At 36.0% G+C, this 19,111-nt stretch overlaps 1 protein-coding gene and 1 long non-coding RNA gene across 3 annotated transcripts in view; one reads left to right on the top strand and one right to left on the bottom strand.

Moving 5' to 3' along the window:
- Window positions 1–19,111, top strand: part of LOC134746679 (uncharacterized) — a 368,384-nt gene that overhangs the window by 90,385 nt on the left and 258,888 nt on the right. The gene's annotated exons all lie outside the window — the stretch shown is intronic.
- The window catches only part of LOC134745685 (uncharacterized), a 58,155-nt gene continuing 44,578 nt past the window's right edge, over window positions 5,535–19,111 (bottom strand). Inside the window, exons 2-8 of one of the 2 annotated variants that reach the window (XM_063679810.1) lie at window positions 14,032–14,154; window positions 11,666–11,805; window positions 10,766–11,096; window positions 10,072–10,438; window positions 9,808–9,982; window positions 7,169–7,400; window positions 5,535–6,853 (exon numbers count right to left, since the gene is read on the bottom strand). In XM_063679810.1, the coding sequence (XP_063535880.1) occupies window positions 5,946–6,853; window positions 7,169–7,400; window positions 9,808–9,982; window positions 10,072–10,438; window positions 10,766–11,096; window positions 11,666–11,805; window positions 14,032–14,154 (2,276 nt within the window). In that variant the 3' untranslated portion in view covers window positions 5,535–5,945. Of the gene's footprint in view, window positions 6,854–7,168; window positions 7,401–9,807; window positions 9,983–10,071; window positions 11,097–11,665; window positions 11,806–14,031; window positions 14,155–19,111 lie in introns of both variants that reach the window. The other variant, XM_063679804.1, reaches the window with a different exon arrangement.

Below are 19,111 nucleotides of genomic sequence, written 5' to 3'. Positions count from 1 at the left end.
TATAATACCATTACCGTTATATACCATAAGCAAAGTGACTTGCTTCTATAGTTTGTCAAAGGACTGTCTCATTTCGAACAAAGACTGAGAGAATTATACTATCTTTGTCTTACACTAGTACTAGCATCCAAAAGAAAAGGATGAGTATAGTTTATTTTGTTCTTATTTACTGACAATTTGGTTTGACCAACTATATCATATAAATTCGGCTTTTTTATGGCTTTTTTCCATAATGACCATGACTAAAAAACTCTTCCGTTATCTGCTATCTTTGATGTCTTGGTGTCAAAAAGAAAATCTAAAATTCAAAATTAGAACTATCACGGCAATGTTATTCACGGTTTGTCAAATTTTGTATTGAAAATTTGTTGTCTAATATAATAATGTCTTGAAATTATAGTAAAACGTGCTTTGATCGCAATACTATCCACAAGCGATCAACACTAAGTGAGCGCGTCTTTGGGAAGTGTCCTTGTAAGTATAAATTAATTCATACTTGTACTCAGAATCAGACATATATATATATAGTCCTCTACTAGGCCTATATCTATACTAGGCCTCTATCTAACCATAGTTATCCCTGTAACATATAAGAGGAAATCTGTCTGTATCGTAGTACTCATTTTGCGTTTCTAAATTGAATGGCTATCAAAGCTTCTATTAAAATTTAAAAACCCAAAATGCTGCTACATTGACACGATTGATTGATTATTGTCAAGGTATAACTGGATGCAGCAGTCATTGTAGTCAAGCTACAAGTGGTAAAAATGTTCACTCACTGACTGCTATTCGTGATATCTTATTTCTTTACATTTTGTTCCTTCGAGGTGTAGGCCAGTACCTATAGAGCACATTCTAAAAATCTTGTTAACTTATCATAAGTTTAGAAAAAGAATCATTAAAAAAGCGTATCTGCAAGATCGGGTTATTAGAGTTCGTGGTGTTCAGTGATAATATCTGAGGGATTGAAGAACTGTTCCGGTTAATCCGGACATTTGTCAGATAAGCTCCATTTCTTTATTCGTTTTGGTTATCAACCATATTATGCATATATTCAGGCATATTTTGTTGCATGGGACTTACATTTTTACGCTATATCAACTGCATAGTAATAATCTACTGGACTAGCACATAATTGTATCCCGCATACCTACTTATGTTAATTTTCTTTGTTCCAGATGCGGTTGGTGACACACATTACTCAGGAGCTGCATGATTTGCCTATCACTGCTTACGGTGATTGGGGCTACTGCGTTCATCCTGTGCGTGCCGCTCTACACTAGGGATCTACTCCAGCGCAAGTGCTCGTGCTCGGCCGTCCCTATTTGCCCTGACTGCGGCATGCCTTACTGAAACCCAGACGCGCTTACAGCAAACGTTTCAAATGATCTGTATTACGTACGCGACCGCAGTCGCGGCCGCGGTTATTGTAGCTTGTGGACCGGTCGTTTGTGATAGAATTATGAAATGTTTTTTCGCAGGTGGTAAAGCTAAATAGGCTTGTGCTCTAAGTTATTTAATAAAAAAATCGTGAGTATATGCATTTTTAATCATGTAGAAAACTTGCCAATATGATACTTTACTTTGTTTTTCGCGTCAAATACCTAACTATTTTATACTCTTGCCTGTTGTTATTTAGATTCGGGTTTGTGAAAATTTGTGAGAAGCGAATGTCTTATTTAGTTCATGAAGATGCAGTTTTAATTTAACCGCATGATATCATAGTCAATGAAGACAGTTTCTAATTTCAGCGGTTTAAGTGTGAAGAGGAGTTTTAATTTTTTTTGACAGTGAACAACAACAACAAACAAACAACAACAACAACAATAAACAAAACAGATTTCGTACAAATTTCAAATATTCCTAACTCTTATAATAATTAAAAATTCGAATAAAATCAAACGCAGGGGCATAGCTGTGATTAATATACAACAAATTGTTACAAAATAAACAACAAACAAACAACAACAATAATAAACAAAACAGATTTCGTACAAATTTCAAATATTCCTAACTCTTATAATAATTAAAAATTCGAATAAAATCAAACGCAGGGGCATAGCTGTGATTAATATGCAACAAATTGTTACAAAATATTTTCAATTATGTTAATATCCAGAAAGGATAATGAGGACTACGTTTGTATGATAAGGCGATTTCGCGCGAGTTCTCTACTTTCGGTGTCCATTACCGGTTCCACGCCCATTGTACTTACTATATAATTAACTGTTCTAAGAGCTAGCCTCGGAAAATGGTATGCAATCTAAGAAGATAACTTATGAAAATATGACGTTTTCGGTGTTAAGGTACTGTCACACATTTTCTTTGCCAATTCGGTAGGTAGAGACTTAACCTAAAGACTGACTGAAATATTATAGGATTATTTCCAATAATATTTACGTAAAAGTAACTTACCAACACTTATAATCTCCTATTCTTTCTTGTTGCAGATTTGTATCCGCTGAACAGCTGAAGCGAAGAATGGCATGAAATTTAAACCTATAAGCCATGCTAACTGCTGCAGATTATATAACGGTGGCACTGCTGACTATTGCTGTAATGTTTTTATGTTGTATGCCCCTCGTTCAATGTTCTTTTTACTACGAAATTATACGTTGCACTTAAGAAATGGTGAATTAAATTCACCGTGATAGCACTGATAACATAACAGGTTTCGAATTAGATAACAATTTATGTTAAACAAGTATTTCTGCAAGACTCGAACTTGCAACCTTTCGGAATATCGAGTCTTTTCGGAAGCGGTGAATTTTTCCTTTAATAAAAAAAAAATGTAGTATTGCTCGCAGACGGAATATTTGATACCATCATAAGATCATAACTGTCACTGTGTGTAATAAAAGTCATATAATATTCAGACTTAAGTCACTAAACCCCCTAACCTAAATTCTTTCAAATAAATCCCAATAAATCCAAATGTTCTTTGATAACTTAACAAAATATCTCTTTTTGTTAATAGTTCCCGGCAAGCTCGGTTCACCATACAAACGTAGTTACGCTCTCATTTTTAAACGACTAGCTAGATTGCTCTGAAACTTTGTACTTACAATAGGATAAGGTATATCTAGGTTTGTACTTAGTTCATGTAGCTTCAGATACAATAGTAAATAAAACACAGCGAATTTAAATTTTTCATACAAAATTTGTTTTTGCTCTATTTAGTTTGTTTTATATACTAGAGCTATATAAACTAATTATAGGCCTACATATACCTCATGTGTGTGAAGTCCCTAATCCGCATTGTGCTAACGTGGCTGCCTATGTTGCCACGTGCAGTAGGACGTAGGTATATTATATGATCGTGATGATGATACAATCATTGTTTACATGATATAAAGTCTAATTTCACGAATTTCCGAATGGATGCCTACAAGAAAATAGGAGTATGATAGATTTTTTCCGCTACTGTATAAACTAATTACAGAACTAGATATACTTACCTAGTGTCATTGTATGTGCAAAGTTTTATTACAATCCAACACGTAGTTTTAAAATGAGAACTAAACTCCGTTTGTATCGGAAGGTGAAATTTGGCCGCGCTTGCTGAGAATTCTTAAACTGTTCCAGATACATTAGATATACTGTCGAGATAGGTACATCTCTATTTGGAATAGTACTTATTCGAGGGAGGAACATTTTTGGAGTATAGCAATATAAAATCTTTTTTGTGGAACTGTGGAAGTAGGTAGTTTAAAAAGAAAACCAATTATTTTAAGCACTGTCTTATTTTGACTTGTTTGATTTCAGGCGGCATTAAGCAGATCCTGTGTTCCCGCTGCCTCCGAAGCTCTCCAGCTTGTTGGTCGCTGCTCACGATCGGGGTAGTCTTGTGTATTGTCTGCTCTCCACTGACCAAAAAAGGATGCGGTTGCCCCTCTTTACCGGTCTGTTCAGACTGCGGGTTACCTTATTAATCATCGCCATACATCTTTTTGATTATTACGAATATTCCATTTTAATGTAGATGACATAATGGCATGAACATTAAATGTGCCTTTAGATAATATATTCTATAAATGATCAGTATTTTTTTGTATTTTACTAATTTATTTAGGCCTTGTATGCAAAATCATTTGTCATAAGGCAAATAAAACTGATCTTTTATTATTACTCATTTTACTTGGGAAAGGTCTATTGTTTTATTAGTTGCCTTTAGTAATGACTCTGTGCGCTATAATAGACCCTGTAATAAAGCCCTCGTGCGTCCGCCATGAAAAAAAAAACAAAAGCTAATTTGACAAATAAGTATAGTCCATAATTACGAGTATAATTATCGAACTAGTTTCGGCTATCGGCAAAAATTTTACCAGGATCACTTGATAAATGCACCCGTAAAGAAGAACCAGCTCGATATGGAGTAGAAAAAAGTACCAACATATACCGAAAAACTAACAAAATTTTGATTATTTTGACTCAAGATCACGATGACTACTTATTGATTCAAAACAAGAACAATTTTCCCAAAATTTTCATAAAAAACATTACACTCTTTTTTGGGCAGTCGTGTAAAAATTAAGGTGTTAGAGGCATGGCACACTGCGTTCGACACGTCGCTCCGGCGGGCGAGCGGGATGTCGCTATAATACGCGCATAGCGTTGTCTCGCTCAAACTTCGGAGTTGAGATCGACGTGTGAATCGGACGCAGAGTGCCATGTCCCTTAGGTTTGTGACAGTCGAAAGTCCATAGTCCATACAAAATATATACATGTATTATGCGTTACAAAACTGTAACTCAACTAGTTTTGAATGATTCACGGTTAGTTTCACTAGACTTATATTGACCGGGATATAGACCGTGATTACCTTTTGTATTATTTGTGAGCTCCCGATATTTCGACGCAGTTACATGCATCATCCCGCATGCATGCATCGTCACCCGTGAACATGATGCATGTAACTGCGTCGAAATATCGGGAGCTCACAAATAATACAAAAGGTAATCACGGTCTATATCCCGGTCAATGTAAATCAACTGTAAATTTATGACAGATTTTGTCAGCATTCGACATACAATGTGCTTGGACAGCTATGGAGCCGTTAACCATGCATTAGAACGATGAATTTTATCGACACATGACCCCCCGCCCATACCTATTTTTTACCGAACCATTTTTAAATTGCACCGCTTTAAAGTTTAATGGCGCTAAACACGGCGCACTGGGTAAATTAACCATAATCTGCCCAAATATAAATCTTTTCTGTAACATTTTCAGTTCTTAAGCTACCGAATTACATCTTTGTCACCTTGACCTAACATATTATACCTAAGTGGTATTATGCGTGGTAAAACGCCTATTATGTGGTAAAACTATATTAAGAGTCAGTCAAAGCTAACTTTGCACCGATTTTAACAGCACAAAGTGAGGTAGTGTCATTGTTATTATAAACGTCATATTTTCATGAAAAAATTATATGATTGATGACATTGCCATATTTTTTCATAGCAAATGCCATGCAGTTAGCTTGGTCCAACTCTAGTGTTTAAAAAAATTGTCTTAATATAAAATGACAGACGTAAATCAGGAAACATGTTTAATTCTACACTAAAACATACACCATAATATCACTTGACTGAATCCTTGTCTAATCTAACGTACAAATTGAGCAATACGCTATATGTCACCCAAAGAAAGTATGCACAAACTTGCATTATATTCGCAGCTAACATAAAAACAACACTAACAGCTACAGCAACGACAATTAAATCAGTAGCCATATATAGGTATATTTTTTCTAACATCAGTCTAATAAATAAATCGAAAAAGTTAGAATTGATCCTAAATTGTGCATCTTTCTGACGGTGACTTTACAACATTCGTTGTAAACATTAGCTTCACCACTAACACTAATACCTTGGAAGTGAAATAAATAAATAGCAACATTTATATGACACTTAAATTAGTTATTGACTAAAATTCGATGAATACTACGTTCGTTCTTTACTTCTGAAATGTTTCTCCGGGGTCACAACTGTGACCGTTTCTTTTTTCATTCTTCTGTTCGATTTTCCTAAGATCGCCTCGTCTAATTTCTGGATAGTGGCCGACTGAGTAGGATATTCGCCTACTAGTCTTGCAACGGACGTTGGTCTGACAATTTGAACTTTTTCGTTATTAACCATTGCCATTTCTGTATTTATCTTTTCTGCACTAGTTCTTTCTATGCTAGATCTGTAAAATCTTTTAACTGGCGGTGAGTTTTCAGCGTCTTTTAAAATAGTAGAATCTATTTTATCTAAATTTTCAACTTCATCGCTTAGTTTCTCCTGTTTGACACCAGTGGTATTTAATTCCTCCACAGTTTTAATTTCTTGTTTAACTATTTCTATGGATGGTGTATTTCTAAGAGGCTTAATCGTGGTTGTCGTAATTATAGTAGGCGATGTAATAGGTTTAGCTGTTGTTGAGCTAGTTCTTCTTAAAGACATTTTTCTTTTATACTTTCTCTCAGTAGATTCGGAAGAAGTAGTTTTAAAGTTTTCTGCTGAAGTGTCATTTCTGTTAACATTTATATCAGCATTGACTGTAACTAATCGGAATTCTGAGCTGGTTTGTTCGTTTGATTGTCTATTAATTGGTGGTCGAGGTTTATTTATTCTAGAGCCATTAGTGTTATTTGATGGCTTGTAGTTTCTTGTTCCTCTGTAAACTGGAGCTGTTTCATTATTGGTTCGATGGTTACTTCTTTCATCAACAAAAGGCTGTGGTGTTATAATATGTATGGCGTTAGGAGCACTTCCAACCTCTACTTGCGCATTTTGATTCTGATTCTGGTTCTCTAAAATAGTGATTGCTTCTTTAACGCCCTCTACGTCTTCAGGATTGGTTGAGTGACCTGAAACGTAAAAGAAAAAAAAACTGTTGAACAATAGGTTATATAAAGGATATGGTGGAAATACTCGCTGTCAACGGGTAAATTTCGATAGCTCAGTTAATAGAGCGGCGGGCTGGTCCCATAGTTGCAAATTGGATTCTCGCCCGGGACAGTGAGTTATTCCAATTTTTTGCATTGTCGTGACGTTTGCAGATGTCTCTGCTTAATATGAAGCACTTTCACTTGTTACCACACTCGAGCGTATTTCTTACAAACTAAGTAATTGATCAGGTTCTTCATCTTAGTCGCATAAAGGATCTCTACTTATATACTTACTGTTTTCGTCTTGCATCTCTTTCTTATAGCTAGAGAAGAAAGTGAGTGCTTTCATGAGCTGGTAGCTTTTCGAAACAGGAATGTTGGTATCGTAGAGGCGGCGGGTGCTCGGGCAGTCCACGTAGAACCACCAGTTGCACTTCAGGATTGTCTGGTCGAAGAGGGTCGACTCAGGGCAGAGGAAGGACTTCATAACTAGACCGTCGTCGGTGAGGGCGCACACGTGGAATACCTGAAATTAAGATGGAATGTGTTTTTCTCAAGCAAAATTCAATATGGCTCAATCTTCACCTTTTAAATTGAAAAAGTTAATAGGTTATCATACTTATAGCATCAGATTGTATAATTGCATAATATCTGGGAGACCGAGCTTTGCTCGGAAAACATATAAAAACTCAAAAGTACGCGTTTTCCCAGAGATAAGACCTTAGAGCTAGTAGCTAGATCGATTTTTCGCCCCCGAAAACCCCCATATAGCAAATTTCATCAAAATCGTTAGAGCCTTTTATGAGATCCCTGAAATATATATATATATATATATATATATATATATATATATATATATATATATTTGACGAAATATATTTGACAACCGGTTTGGCCTAGTGGGTAGTAACCCTGCCTATGAAGCCGATGGTCCCGGGTTCGAATCCCGGTAAGTTTATTTGTGTGATGAGCACAGATATTTGTTTCTGAGTCATGGGTGTTTTCTATGTATTTAAGTATTTATTTATTATATATATCGTTGCCTGAGTACCCATAACACAAGCCTCCTTGGGCTTACCGTGGAACTTAGTCAATCTGTGTAAGAATTTGCTATAATATTTATTTATTTATTTATTTGCACGTTTAAAGGTATAAGATATTTGTTTTTAGGGTTCTGTACCTTAAAAGGAAAAAACGGAACCTCATAAGATCACCTGTCGTCGTCGATCGTCTGTCTGTCTGTCTGTCCGTCTGTCACAACCTATTTTCTCTGAAACTACTGGACCAATTAAGTTGAAATTTGGTACACACATGTAAGTTTGTGACCCAAAGACGGGCATGTGACGTAAACAAACGTAAAAAACAGGGCCATGACTCTTGGAGGATAAATGAGAAAATTAAAAAATATTTTTTTTAAAACTATACCGTGTTACATATCAAATGAAACAGCTCATTGTAAGAATCTCATAAAAAAAAATTTAATTTTAAAATAAATAGTTTAGAAGTTATTTAAGATAATAATGATCATCCCCCCCCCCCCCCTTTATCTGCGAAACTACTGGGTCTAAAATTTTGAAAAAATTACACAAAATAGTTATTTACCTAGGTCACAGTAAAACCTATTAGAAATGAGCAGTCGAGCGTGAGTCGGACTTAATTACTTAGTTTTTGATCCGACCCCTACGGATCTTTTAAAGACATTTCATTTCTTTATACGATTGGTGGCGTGAACTTAAAATTTTTATTATTTACACGTAAATTTATGCATACAAAACACTCGATCGCTAAATAAGAACAAAGGTAGGTACTCACAGGCCAATTCTAATTTTAGTTATTCGATCTGTTTCCGACGTTACACTGACAGATCAGTATCATATCGGTGACAGATCGAATAACTAAAACTCGAATTGGCCGGTTAAGTATGTAATCGTCTGAAAACTTCACTTACATCCTCCTGTAAAGTAAATATTGTATTTCAGTTAAATCGCAATTTTCTAGTCGACAGGTAACTTTAAACCTTAACCTTATTTATAGGTAAACGTACATCTAATAGCCTCTTCCGTCGGTAATGAAAGGTACATTTCACATTTTATTTTGAATTAAATAAGGGAATTGACGTCAGTTTATATACGGTGCTCACAAATATCTGAACACACCTCTATTGTCAAGGCACTAGAGTGCGTATTTAAATATTTTTGGGTGCCTCGGCCGCTCCCATACCTGTATCTGATCTGATGGCGACTGTATTACTTACAACGTGAATGAAATAAAGGCTCGTAAAATTTGTTTAAATGTTAAATGTGGTTCACTGACTTCACAAATGAATAGTAAAGTATAAACTGGAGCATTTCAGCAAAAAGTCGTCAATGTGATGCATTTCTCCGATTGTAGTTATCTGACGACCTGGACATGATCATTAACCCTTTTCCAGGCATAGTACGATTTATCGAACACATGCGTGCTAATAGAATTTCAACATTAGCAATCCGATTTAAGGTTCAAATTAGATTTGACTTTCGGGAAATGTGACGTCTGGAAAAACCTTGTAGATTGGTACGGCCTGGAAAAGGGTTAAATATTCCAGTTTTGCCATTCGTATTACTTTCTCTTGCTGACTAAACCATGTAGGAAATTATAAGTTAGATTGTCTTTTTTCAAATTATTTAGATCAACTCATTGATCCACAAACAAGTAAATTATTACATTTAAAGCTTTCGCGGTTTGAACACATATTAAATCACATTTGCTGGGACGTCAGTTAGCCGCGACCACGACCAGTGAAACCTGTGTCGAAACGTCGGTAAATAAAGGTAACAAAATAAATTCGCGATAGACCCGTTTGTAAATGTGATTTAATAAGTAAATTATTAGCAACTTTAAGTACATATGAAGCATTTCACAATAAAATTTAATTATAATTTTACAAAACTTACCATACACCCAAGGCTCTCATCACCGTACAAACCAGGGAAGTATTTTTGGTCACCGCAGTGGAAAGTTGTGTCAGGCAGATCCACCTTGGATTGGAAGTGGTCGTCAAAATTCTTCTCATAACCAATGGGATAATATTCTTTAGGGGCGTTCATTACTTTACCCGATGTGGGGAACCTATTTAGAAGAAATTATAATATGGGTTTAGTGGAGAAACACACATTTTTGAATACATAGATCAATTTTAAGTTAGCTACTGCAAGTACCTGGCAGGTTTTTGTTTAACTTCTGGTACAACGATTTCTGGCTCCGGCTCTGGTTCGGATTGAAACACTATTGGCGCTTCAGTGGTCGTTGTTGTAGTCGTCGTGGATGTCGACGTTGTCGTCGGCAACGGTATATTCGCGTATTTGTTCAACAACTGCTGCTGCCGTAATGCTATTGCCGCCTCCACTGCATCCATTGATATGTTACCGGCTTTGGCTATCTCAACAATCTTCGCATTTATGTCTTCCTTGTTAAACTTTAGGGTAACGTCGTCACCATAACCGGTTATAGAGTTATAGTCGTCGACTTTCTTTGTATTGTACACAGGGTAACTCGCCAGATCTTGGATTTGTTGAGGAGCAGGGTCTACAAAGTTAGAAATAGGATTGGTTTGGTGGAAAGTTTGAGTATTTTGATTGAAAGAGAAAGTAGGTGCTTTAGAAAATGGAACAACTTTAATAGAGTGATTTAAGACTGGTGCAGGTATGATCGTCATAGCGGCTCGGGTAGGCGGAGCTGCTATAGGCATGGGTATGAATGGGTTCAGTGTAGTCGGTATGGAGTATAGTTTTGGAGTGTTGACTATGATGGGAGTCGGCGTGATTCTGTAGAGTGGCTGAGCCATATGTGTTGCAGTCATCTGTGATACCATTTTGGATACTTGATCATGTGATATGTGTGGGTAGTTCTCACTTGGATAAGCCACTCCGGCTTTGGCTTGCGGGACTTGCAGAGGAGTGTAGACTTTGGTTACTGCAATCGGGAGGACGCTCATATTTTCGTTTTTCGGTGGTAATGGCTTAAATGGTGGTACGCCCATGGGAAGTGGTTTAGCCATAGTGACGGTGGGGTTGACTCTGGTCAGTTTAGTAGGCGCTTCGACGGTGGGCCCTGGCACGATGATAGGCCGCATGGTACTGGATGCCCGGCGGTGCAGACTTGTTAGTTTGTCCATTGCCGATTGGCTCGGACGGCCGGGTGGTGCAGGTGGCCGCATCATAATTCTGTTTTGTTTTCCACGTTTCTGAAATACGTATTTTCCCGGCAAATTTAGTAATAGTTATTTACGATACAAGTGCGGAAAAGAGGAAATTCGAAACGAGTGGCGATAAATTAAAACACGACCGCAGGGAGTGTTTTAAATCGACACGAGTTGCGAATTACCTATTCGCACGTGTATCGTACAACGTTTAACAGTACATATGGCCCTTTAAACTTTCGACATATGCACGAAAAGTGCTCATTTACGCACTAGTGCGAGAAAGTAGCACCATATGTACTGTAAAATCTTTAGTGCAAATTCGTTCTAAATTAAAAATGTTCAAACAAGAAAATAGTGTTTATACTAGTTTGAGGCAAAGGCAGAAGGAAAGGTTATGATTTTACAATAGATAGTAATACATGTGTGTGTAAATTTGAACATATTCTTATTACGTATGTTTCATAGTGACGAAGCTACTGAGCCGATTTTGGTGTACGATGTATGGCTCAGGTAGCATAGGATACATTTTAACCTCCTTCCAAAGTGTAGGAGAATGTATGAAAAGATCCTAACCAAGTTGCATTTCCTGAACTTTATATTTATTTTGTTACCTCTTGCTTCCCAGCCTGTTTGCCTGCGTCAGTAACAAGGTAAGGGGGCGCTCCGTTGTTCACGCTGACTGAACGCCGCCGGCTCGGATCCAAGTTGGTGAGGGACTGCTCAAAACCAAGCTCGTCACCCAGGCTGAAACCTGGAATTTGACAAGGAAATTGTTTACATTAAATTGCAATAATAAATTTGTATACAGATAATTGGAGTTGCATATTTAACACTCAATGGTAGATTGTTAACCAAGGGTTAAAAAGCACCCTTTGCATGCATGCATTTATTTTCAATTTCGAGCAGTTCAAAATGAATTTTTTTAACGTTTTCGAATAATTTATTAGACAAGTAGAAAAAATGTTACAGTGTGATCTACTCACAAAGCCCTTTCATTTGGTACCCCACATGGTTTGTTTAAAATAAAAAAGTAAAAACGTTTGTACTGCTGACTTTATGACGTCACAGCAACTAACCCCACCACTTTCACGCTTGTCATCTCACATATTTGTATCAAACTAAATGCATTGATACCATATTCACCCATTTCCGAGAAGACATGAACGAAAACTAACCTAAAGCCTGTTCGGCCACCCTGCTAGTTTGCCAAACCAAGTCGCACACAAATCATATTAGCAAATCCTGTTGATGTTTTAGATTTTTTAGAAAATAGCAGAGTACGTCACTTTATACCAGAAACTTGTTGTGTTCTACGAGAAAATCACGTACCTAAGTAGACTTGCCTTTTTGTACAAAGTTGGAAATAAAGTAATCAACTCATTCAATTGCTTTAAAAAGGCACTGAATTCATTATTACAATCTTCTAGTAAAATGGGTATTTAGATTTAACCACGTAAATAGGTACTTTGTAAGTGATACAGATTGTATCCTTTAATATTGCAAGATATCAATTTTCTCCATGAACAACGTGCTAGAAACTACACCTTATAATAAGAAGAACGTATTTGATATAAGATTCTGCAAGACACGCTGTAACCTTGATACATATAATCCAAATTGCTACCTGCTTAATAATACCCTTCTTGTACCTGTACCTAACCTAAGTAACTATCTCGTGAGTAATCAAATTTTAATTCAGTCTAAATCAATCAGATTTTCAAATATTCTTTACCACGGAATGCCTGATTGTATTAACATGTTTTGAAAGCTGACATAGTTGTTCCAAAACATGTGTTATTATATAACAGCTTAATTTAATTTCAATGGTGCATTCCTGAGCTTAAATCAAGAAACTTTCTCAGACACCGGTAGGTATTCTAATTAACTCCATTTCGGAGATACTTAATAATTTTTTTCTGATAAGGCCCCTACGAGCGTGTACACTTGCCTTAGGGCCTGTTTACATATTGATTAGTGTTTAGTAGTTCATTCATACATTTGCTACTAAACTTAATATATACTAAACTTATCTCGGAGTCGGACTATCGATGTTCGAAATGACATTGATATATCACAATTGTCAATTGTTTGGTTGAGTTCAATGTAATGCCCGTATTACAACAACGCTATATGCAACATTTAATTACTTTTTAAATATATATATACTTTTTTTAAATTAACTATGCCATTTAGTTTTCTTAAACGTACTTAACCATACCCGGAAGTTAACGGAATTAAATAAAAACACGGTATATTAGATATTGGAAAAACCCAATTCGAACTTAACCTAAGTGGAACTGGAAATACATGCAGCATGCACAAATTAATCATAAAAAAGATAGATTAGATATAATATTGTCGGTATATGGAATTTAGATACCTAGTTATTTATTAAGTGACTTATTATTTTATAAATCCTAAACTGCCCCATGGGTAATGGCAATGCATTTCTCAATACAATTGAAACATGAGATGTTAAATAAGTTATTGCATTATGTTTTGTGTATCGCTCTGCTAGGAGACCATTAAAATTTAAATTGGTTATGCACTTCAGTACTATTACAAAAACACACTTCAAAAACTTGCATCTGTATGTCAACGGGTCACCGGTTCCCAGTAGAATATAAACAGACGCTTCTTTACACTGGTAGAAACACCAGAAATTAGTTTCAATTGCAAACAAACTAAACTCGTCTCTAAATCTACACCTGTAAAGCTCCATGTCGTATTGAGTGTTAAAGAAAGGTGCAAAGACATCAAATATGCATTGGTAACGGGTTCTACTTAGAGGTAACGTACTATATCGACTGCACAACGCGCAGGTGTTTTCTAAAAGCAAGGTCAAGAACATGTACAACTGGCATTTGCTATTGTACTGTACGCGATTTGATGCGATGAAAAGTTCATTAAAATGGATGTCATATTCCTCTTAAAGTCCAATAAAGTTTTGTAAGGTAAATTTCAGTAAGACATTTACCTATGCTAGCGTGCGCCTTCAGTCCACCAAGATTCCTCACTCTGAAGAGACCAGATTTCTTGAAAGCACAATTGATTTTGAAACCGAAGTCTGATTCTAGAACGCATGTTGGCTGCGCAAATTCTGGAAATAAAAAACAAAAAACATGTAAAACAAACAAATTAAATTAATTAAAAGATCTGAATGTATTAGTTAAGGGGTTTACATTTTATACTTTACAAAAAACCTCCTATTCAAAATATTTATCAGTACGGTTTTTACTCACTATTATTTTTAGTCGCTTTTGGCGACATGTTTCGGATTCTTTGGGAATCCATCCTCAGGCACGAGTGTCCGCGGCGGTTGTACGTCATTCACTGCCCGCGCCGAATAATAGTGAGTAAAAACCGTACTGATAAATATTTTGAAATATGTCTCACGATAGTTTAAGTGCGATTATTGCGAACTTCCTATTCGACGACAGCCACTTTGGTGAAGACATCAGGTACGCTCCGTACGCTACACTTGTATTAGGACATCCGTTTATCGTTTTTCCATGTTACTGATTTTATCAAGGCTTGGTATCGTAGCAACGTAATGTTCCAGCAGTTTACACAAATTTCAAGCTTTTTCAAACTCAAACGGAAATCATTAGGTTTAGTACAGGCTTTTTAAAAGGCGATAAAAATTATCAAACGTAAAGAAGTGTCGTCATTTTCACAAAAAAAAATAATTATATTCGTACTTATCTACCTAACTAAAATGTCTGCTTGTAGGTTTTACAAAATTACCGCTATAAACGTTCTCAATGTTGGCCTATTTGAATGTACAAAGACGAGTCCAAACACAAACCTTTGTGTTGGCTGCATTCGGAAAATAACATAATTGTGAAGATTATAATTAAGGCAGCAGAATAAAATTCTATATTTACAATGCACGTTTTAGTGTTTATAACTGCACGAGTAGTTAAATGAACTCTATTGACTAGTTAATACGGGTAACAATCAGCTAGCAGCTACTGCTACTTTTTAGTAGCTGATTGTTACGTGTTGTGTGTGTTGTTGTAGCTTTTGCTAGTGAGTGGTTTAGTTAATTATTCAAATTGCACGCATTCTAACTGGCCCTAACAAAATTAACCATCAAAACTACATCATATTTACTTTGTGATTTTATCCTACTGGCCTGCGTTCCATAATTTCCATTTGTATTGCCAGATACTTATTTAATAGTATTTATTAATTTATTTACTACCTATGTTTTTGGAAGTTTTGGGGGAATCCGAAATACGAATACCTTAAATTATAAGTATAGAGAAACAGCAGCGGCTGGTTCAGAACATAAAATATAAGGCTCAGTAGATTGACCTAGATTTCACCAGCCCACGAGACAAGACCTTAAACAACTAATGTTTTGTTTGCCTTTCGAGACAAATACAGAATAAGTGATTTTATAGACTAATACATACCTATTCAAGGGGCCACTGCGTCTATCATATCAATACAAATATTAACTAAGTAATAGTTTGAAAGTAAGAGGCATTTCCGCCGTCTGGTACTTCCTGTAAATCACTGTGATGTGTAAGTGCATCTAACTCTTACCTTACACGTATAATACTGTGCATATTCCTTAAAATACCTAATAATTTAGTCTAAAAAGGTAAAATTATTTGGTTCGTTAGAAATGTAAAATGAGATCTTAAGTAATTTTCTGCAACAGTCTTAAGTCTGTACTATAAAACGGATAACAGAGAGTTCTGTTGTACCTATTAACGCCGAAAATCTAGTTGCCTATTCGCAGTCGTTTCATTGGCTATGAATATGTAGCATATGGTTTTTAAGCTAAACACAACCACTATAACTCCATTTGATTTATAATCGGTTAATTGATCCGGATGATGAGTACACTGCATGAGGATGATTAAGCATATCCTCTCTCCGCCCCTTCGGTCCACCCATTCACCCGCTTTCAAGTCGGATGTATTGCATCACTTTCTGACCCAACAATAAAATCCGGATCTAGTTCCTTACAATGTTTAATAGCATTAATTATATAAGTAAGTACATAACAAACAGAACTTAAAAAACCTTATTATATTATATTATAGTTTCGTTCGGACAAGTCCCTATTTGAAGTAGTAGTAGGCTGGCCTTTGTCGTAGTACCTAGTAGCGTAGTAGTGTACTATTAATTCTGTTAATCATTGCAGAAGATATTACCAGTACCATGTCCTGCTTTCTTCATTATGTTAACATAAGTAATATTCTAAGCCCATCACTCCATGTAGAGTTAGACCAAGATAAGTCTGCAATAACCCAAGAAAATTAAACGAATCTGCGGAAATAATTCGTGTAGTTTTGAAAATTGGTATAGTTATACCTTGTGGTGTCCAGATGAACATACTAAAAGTCCTCGGAGTTGTGCTGAGGGTTCAGGAGGGGGTTGAAGATACCTTTTTTCAGATTTTTTTGCCGGGCGGGTAACTACGCAAGTACGAAACTCTACACTGAGCATGGTTCGACATGATCTTGGCCGGTTTCTTTTATATTTGATCAGCAGGTCACTAAGCTTGCTTATTCTAAACTAAAAATTTGAGTTATGATGAACCACTACGAAAAAACGACGTTTTCTTAAATCGTCTTTTTTTTATCTCTATGTTAATTTAAACATCATGTAGCTCGTAAAGTATTGATCGTAGAGTTAAAATGAATATGACCTAATTTGTAGAAAATTGTATGTAGAATCTTTTGTCCGAAGTAATTATAATGCTATTCGTACAGATATTCGAGATATGAGCAAAAATCTGAAAAAAGGTACCTTCAACCCCCTCCTACGCCCTCAGCACAACCCCCACCCCCGAGGACTTTTAGTATGTTCATCACCACAAGGTATAACTATACCAATTTTTAAAACTACACGAATTATTTCCGCAGATCGCCCATTTTGGCTTAATTTGACGTGGCTACAACGATTTTGATAGCACGCGCAGTGCAAGTGTTATTTATACGTCATAATTTCATTGAAGTTTGACGTTTAAAATAACACTTGCACTGTGTGTTCCATCAAAATCATTGCAGACTTATCTTGGTCTAACTCTAACAGGATAGTGTTATATTATAACAACATCGTAACAGCGCAGCTGTCAAATTCAGCGTTTATTTTCCCAGAGGCTTAGCTGTCTTTTATCCTATGGTAAATCTCGACGCACGTTCGTAGCGAAAACCATACTTAGTAGCAAATTACCATGATTGTAAAGATGGTATAACTCTACGTGATATTTCTGCACATAAGTAATCTTAACATTACGTCGGTTACTCAACGCGGTTTCTACTGGACAGTTTTCGCTAGAAATGATTAAACTAGCGAATTACACATTACACCTGACTGCTTTATCTGGATTATGATTAAAAATAAGTATAAATAAGTACAAAAAAATTAAGATACAATTATAATGGCTACTTAAATTAAAGTATTATCTTATTACTTAGTATTTACAATTTTATTAACTAAAATATAATTAAAAATTATAAGACACAAAAATTCAAATTATTTAAAATTCCGTAAAATTAAATGAAGGCACATACCGTCGCCTTCAGATATATCGTAGCGGCCAAGGTGCTCACAAATATCTGAACACGTCTCTATTATTGTCAAGGCACTAGAGTGCGTGTCCAGATATTTTAATGCACCTCGGCCGCTCCGATATATCTTGACTTCAATGACTTCAGTCAGATTCTTTATAGATATTTATTGAAATGCCGTAAAAAATCAAGTAGGTATATATCCATTATCCATTGACCTCAGAGTCCTCCTAATCACTTGTGAGATATATATATTACATAACCGCGTATTAACAGACAATGATAGGAGCTATGCAGTCGGCATTTCATTTACTAATTTACGAGTATTTCACGCAAACAATGGGATATTTCTGCACTAAGCACCGTTCAGAATTTTTTTTTGGGTTTGGTAATCGATTCATATTATTTTGAAATGCTTAAGCAGGTACCTATTTTGAGTAAATATGAGCCTTGATTATAAAGGTAATTTGAAAGAGGTATTCATAAGGTATGATGATGAATCCTAAATACTTCAAATAGCTAAGTTGTTACACTTGTTACTTTTATCGAAGTTGCAACTACCGTTTTAAGTGTTCCATTACCTACTGAAGGGTGAATTACTAAACTTACGTTGTCGGTCCGTCTGCCCATATAGATGAAATATTTCGCGATATAAACATAAATTAAATATGAATCAGCGGGTGCGTCATGAACTGTTTGCGTCACAACACGCGGATGCGTTAAATACAATTTGCCGCCTTTTCGGTTTTTTAGTCTGATGCTGAGTCAATTGCTTTATTCCGTCTATATTTTCCTCCATGTCGATCTAACGTTAGCAGGTCCATTTTAATTTGGGATTTGTTTTAATACCTACTGCTATCCCGTTCGTTAAACCAATGTTAAATATGGTAAACAATCGTATGTTACGAATGTGGTCAGCCGGATGTTTGGGAGAAAGCCCGGGCTACTTGCGGACAGGTAGCGTAGCGTAGTCGGCAGCGTGAGGCAATCGCTCAGCAAAATGACTGCTGACCTTTTTTGGCTAAGAGTGAATGACCATGATTATATGAAAATATAGCTAGGTACTGATGCAAAGGAAAGAAACGATATAAATTAGTAGTTAGCTGTTCATGATGCAATCATTTTAAGATAATATAAAAGATTTTGAAACTATAATCTACTAGCTTTTGCCCGCGACTTCGTCTGCGTGGACTTAGTAACAGCAGCTAAAGTAAGTATAGCGCCTAGAAAAATTCTCATAACAAATTCAATTTGAGCTATTATGCACACAAATTAGTAGGCACTTCATTAATTATCTCAATTCCACCCCGCTTTTTACTTTCTTAAGGGATGATTTTCGGAATAAAAACTATCCTATGTCCTTCTCAGGGACTCAACCTATCTCTATGCCAAATTTCATCTAAATCGATTCAGCGGTTTAAGCGTGAAGAGGGAACACACAGACAGAAAGACAGACAGACTTTCGCATATATAATATTAGTATGGATAAGGTCTCTTTTTCATGTCCACACTATTTGACATTTG

This window comes from Cydia strobilella, chromosome 1 (assembly GCF_947568885.1).
Source record: "Cydia strobilella chromosome 1, ilCydStro3.1, whole genome shotgun sequence".
Classification (NCBI taxonomy): Eukaryota; Metazoa; Arthropoda; class Insecta; order Lepidoptera; family Tortricidae; genus Cydia; species Cydia strobilella.
The sequence above is the reverse complement of the archived record's forward strand: the minus strand, read 5'-3'. Positions and strand labels throughout refer to the sequence as shown.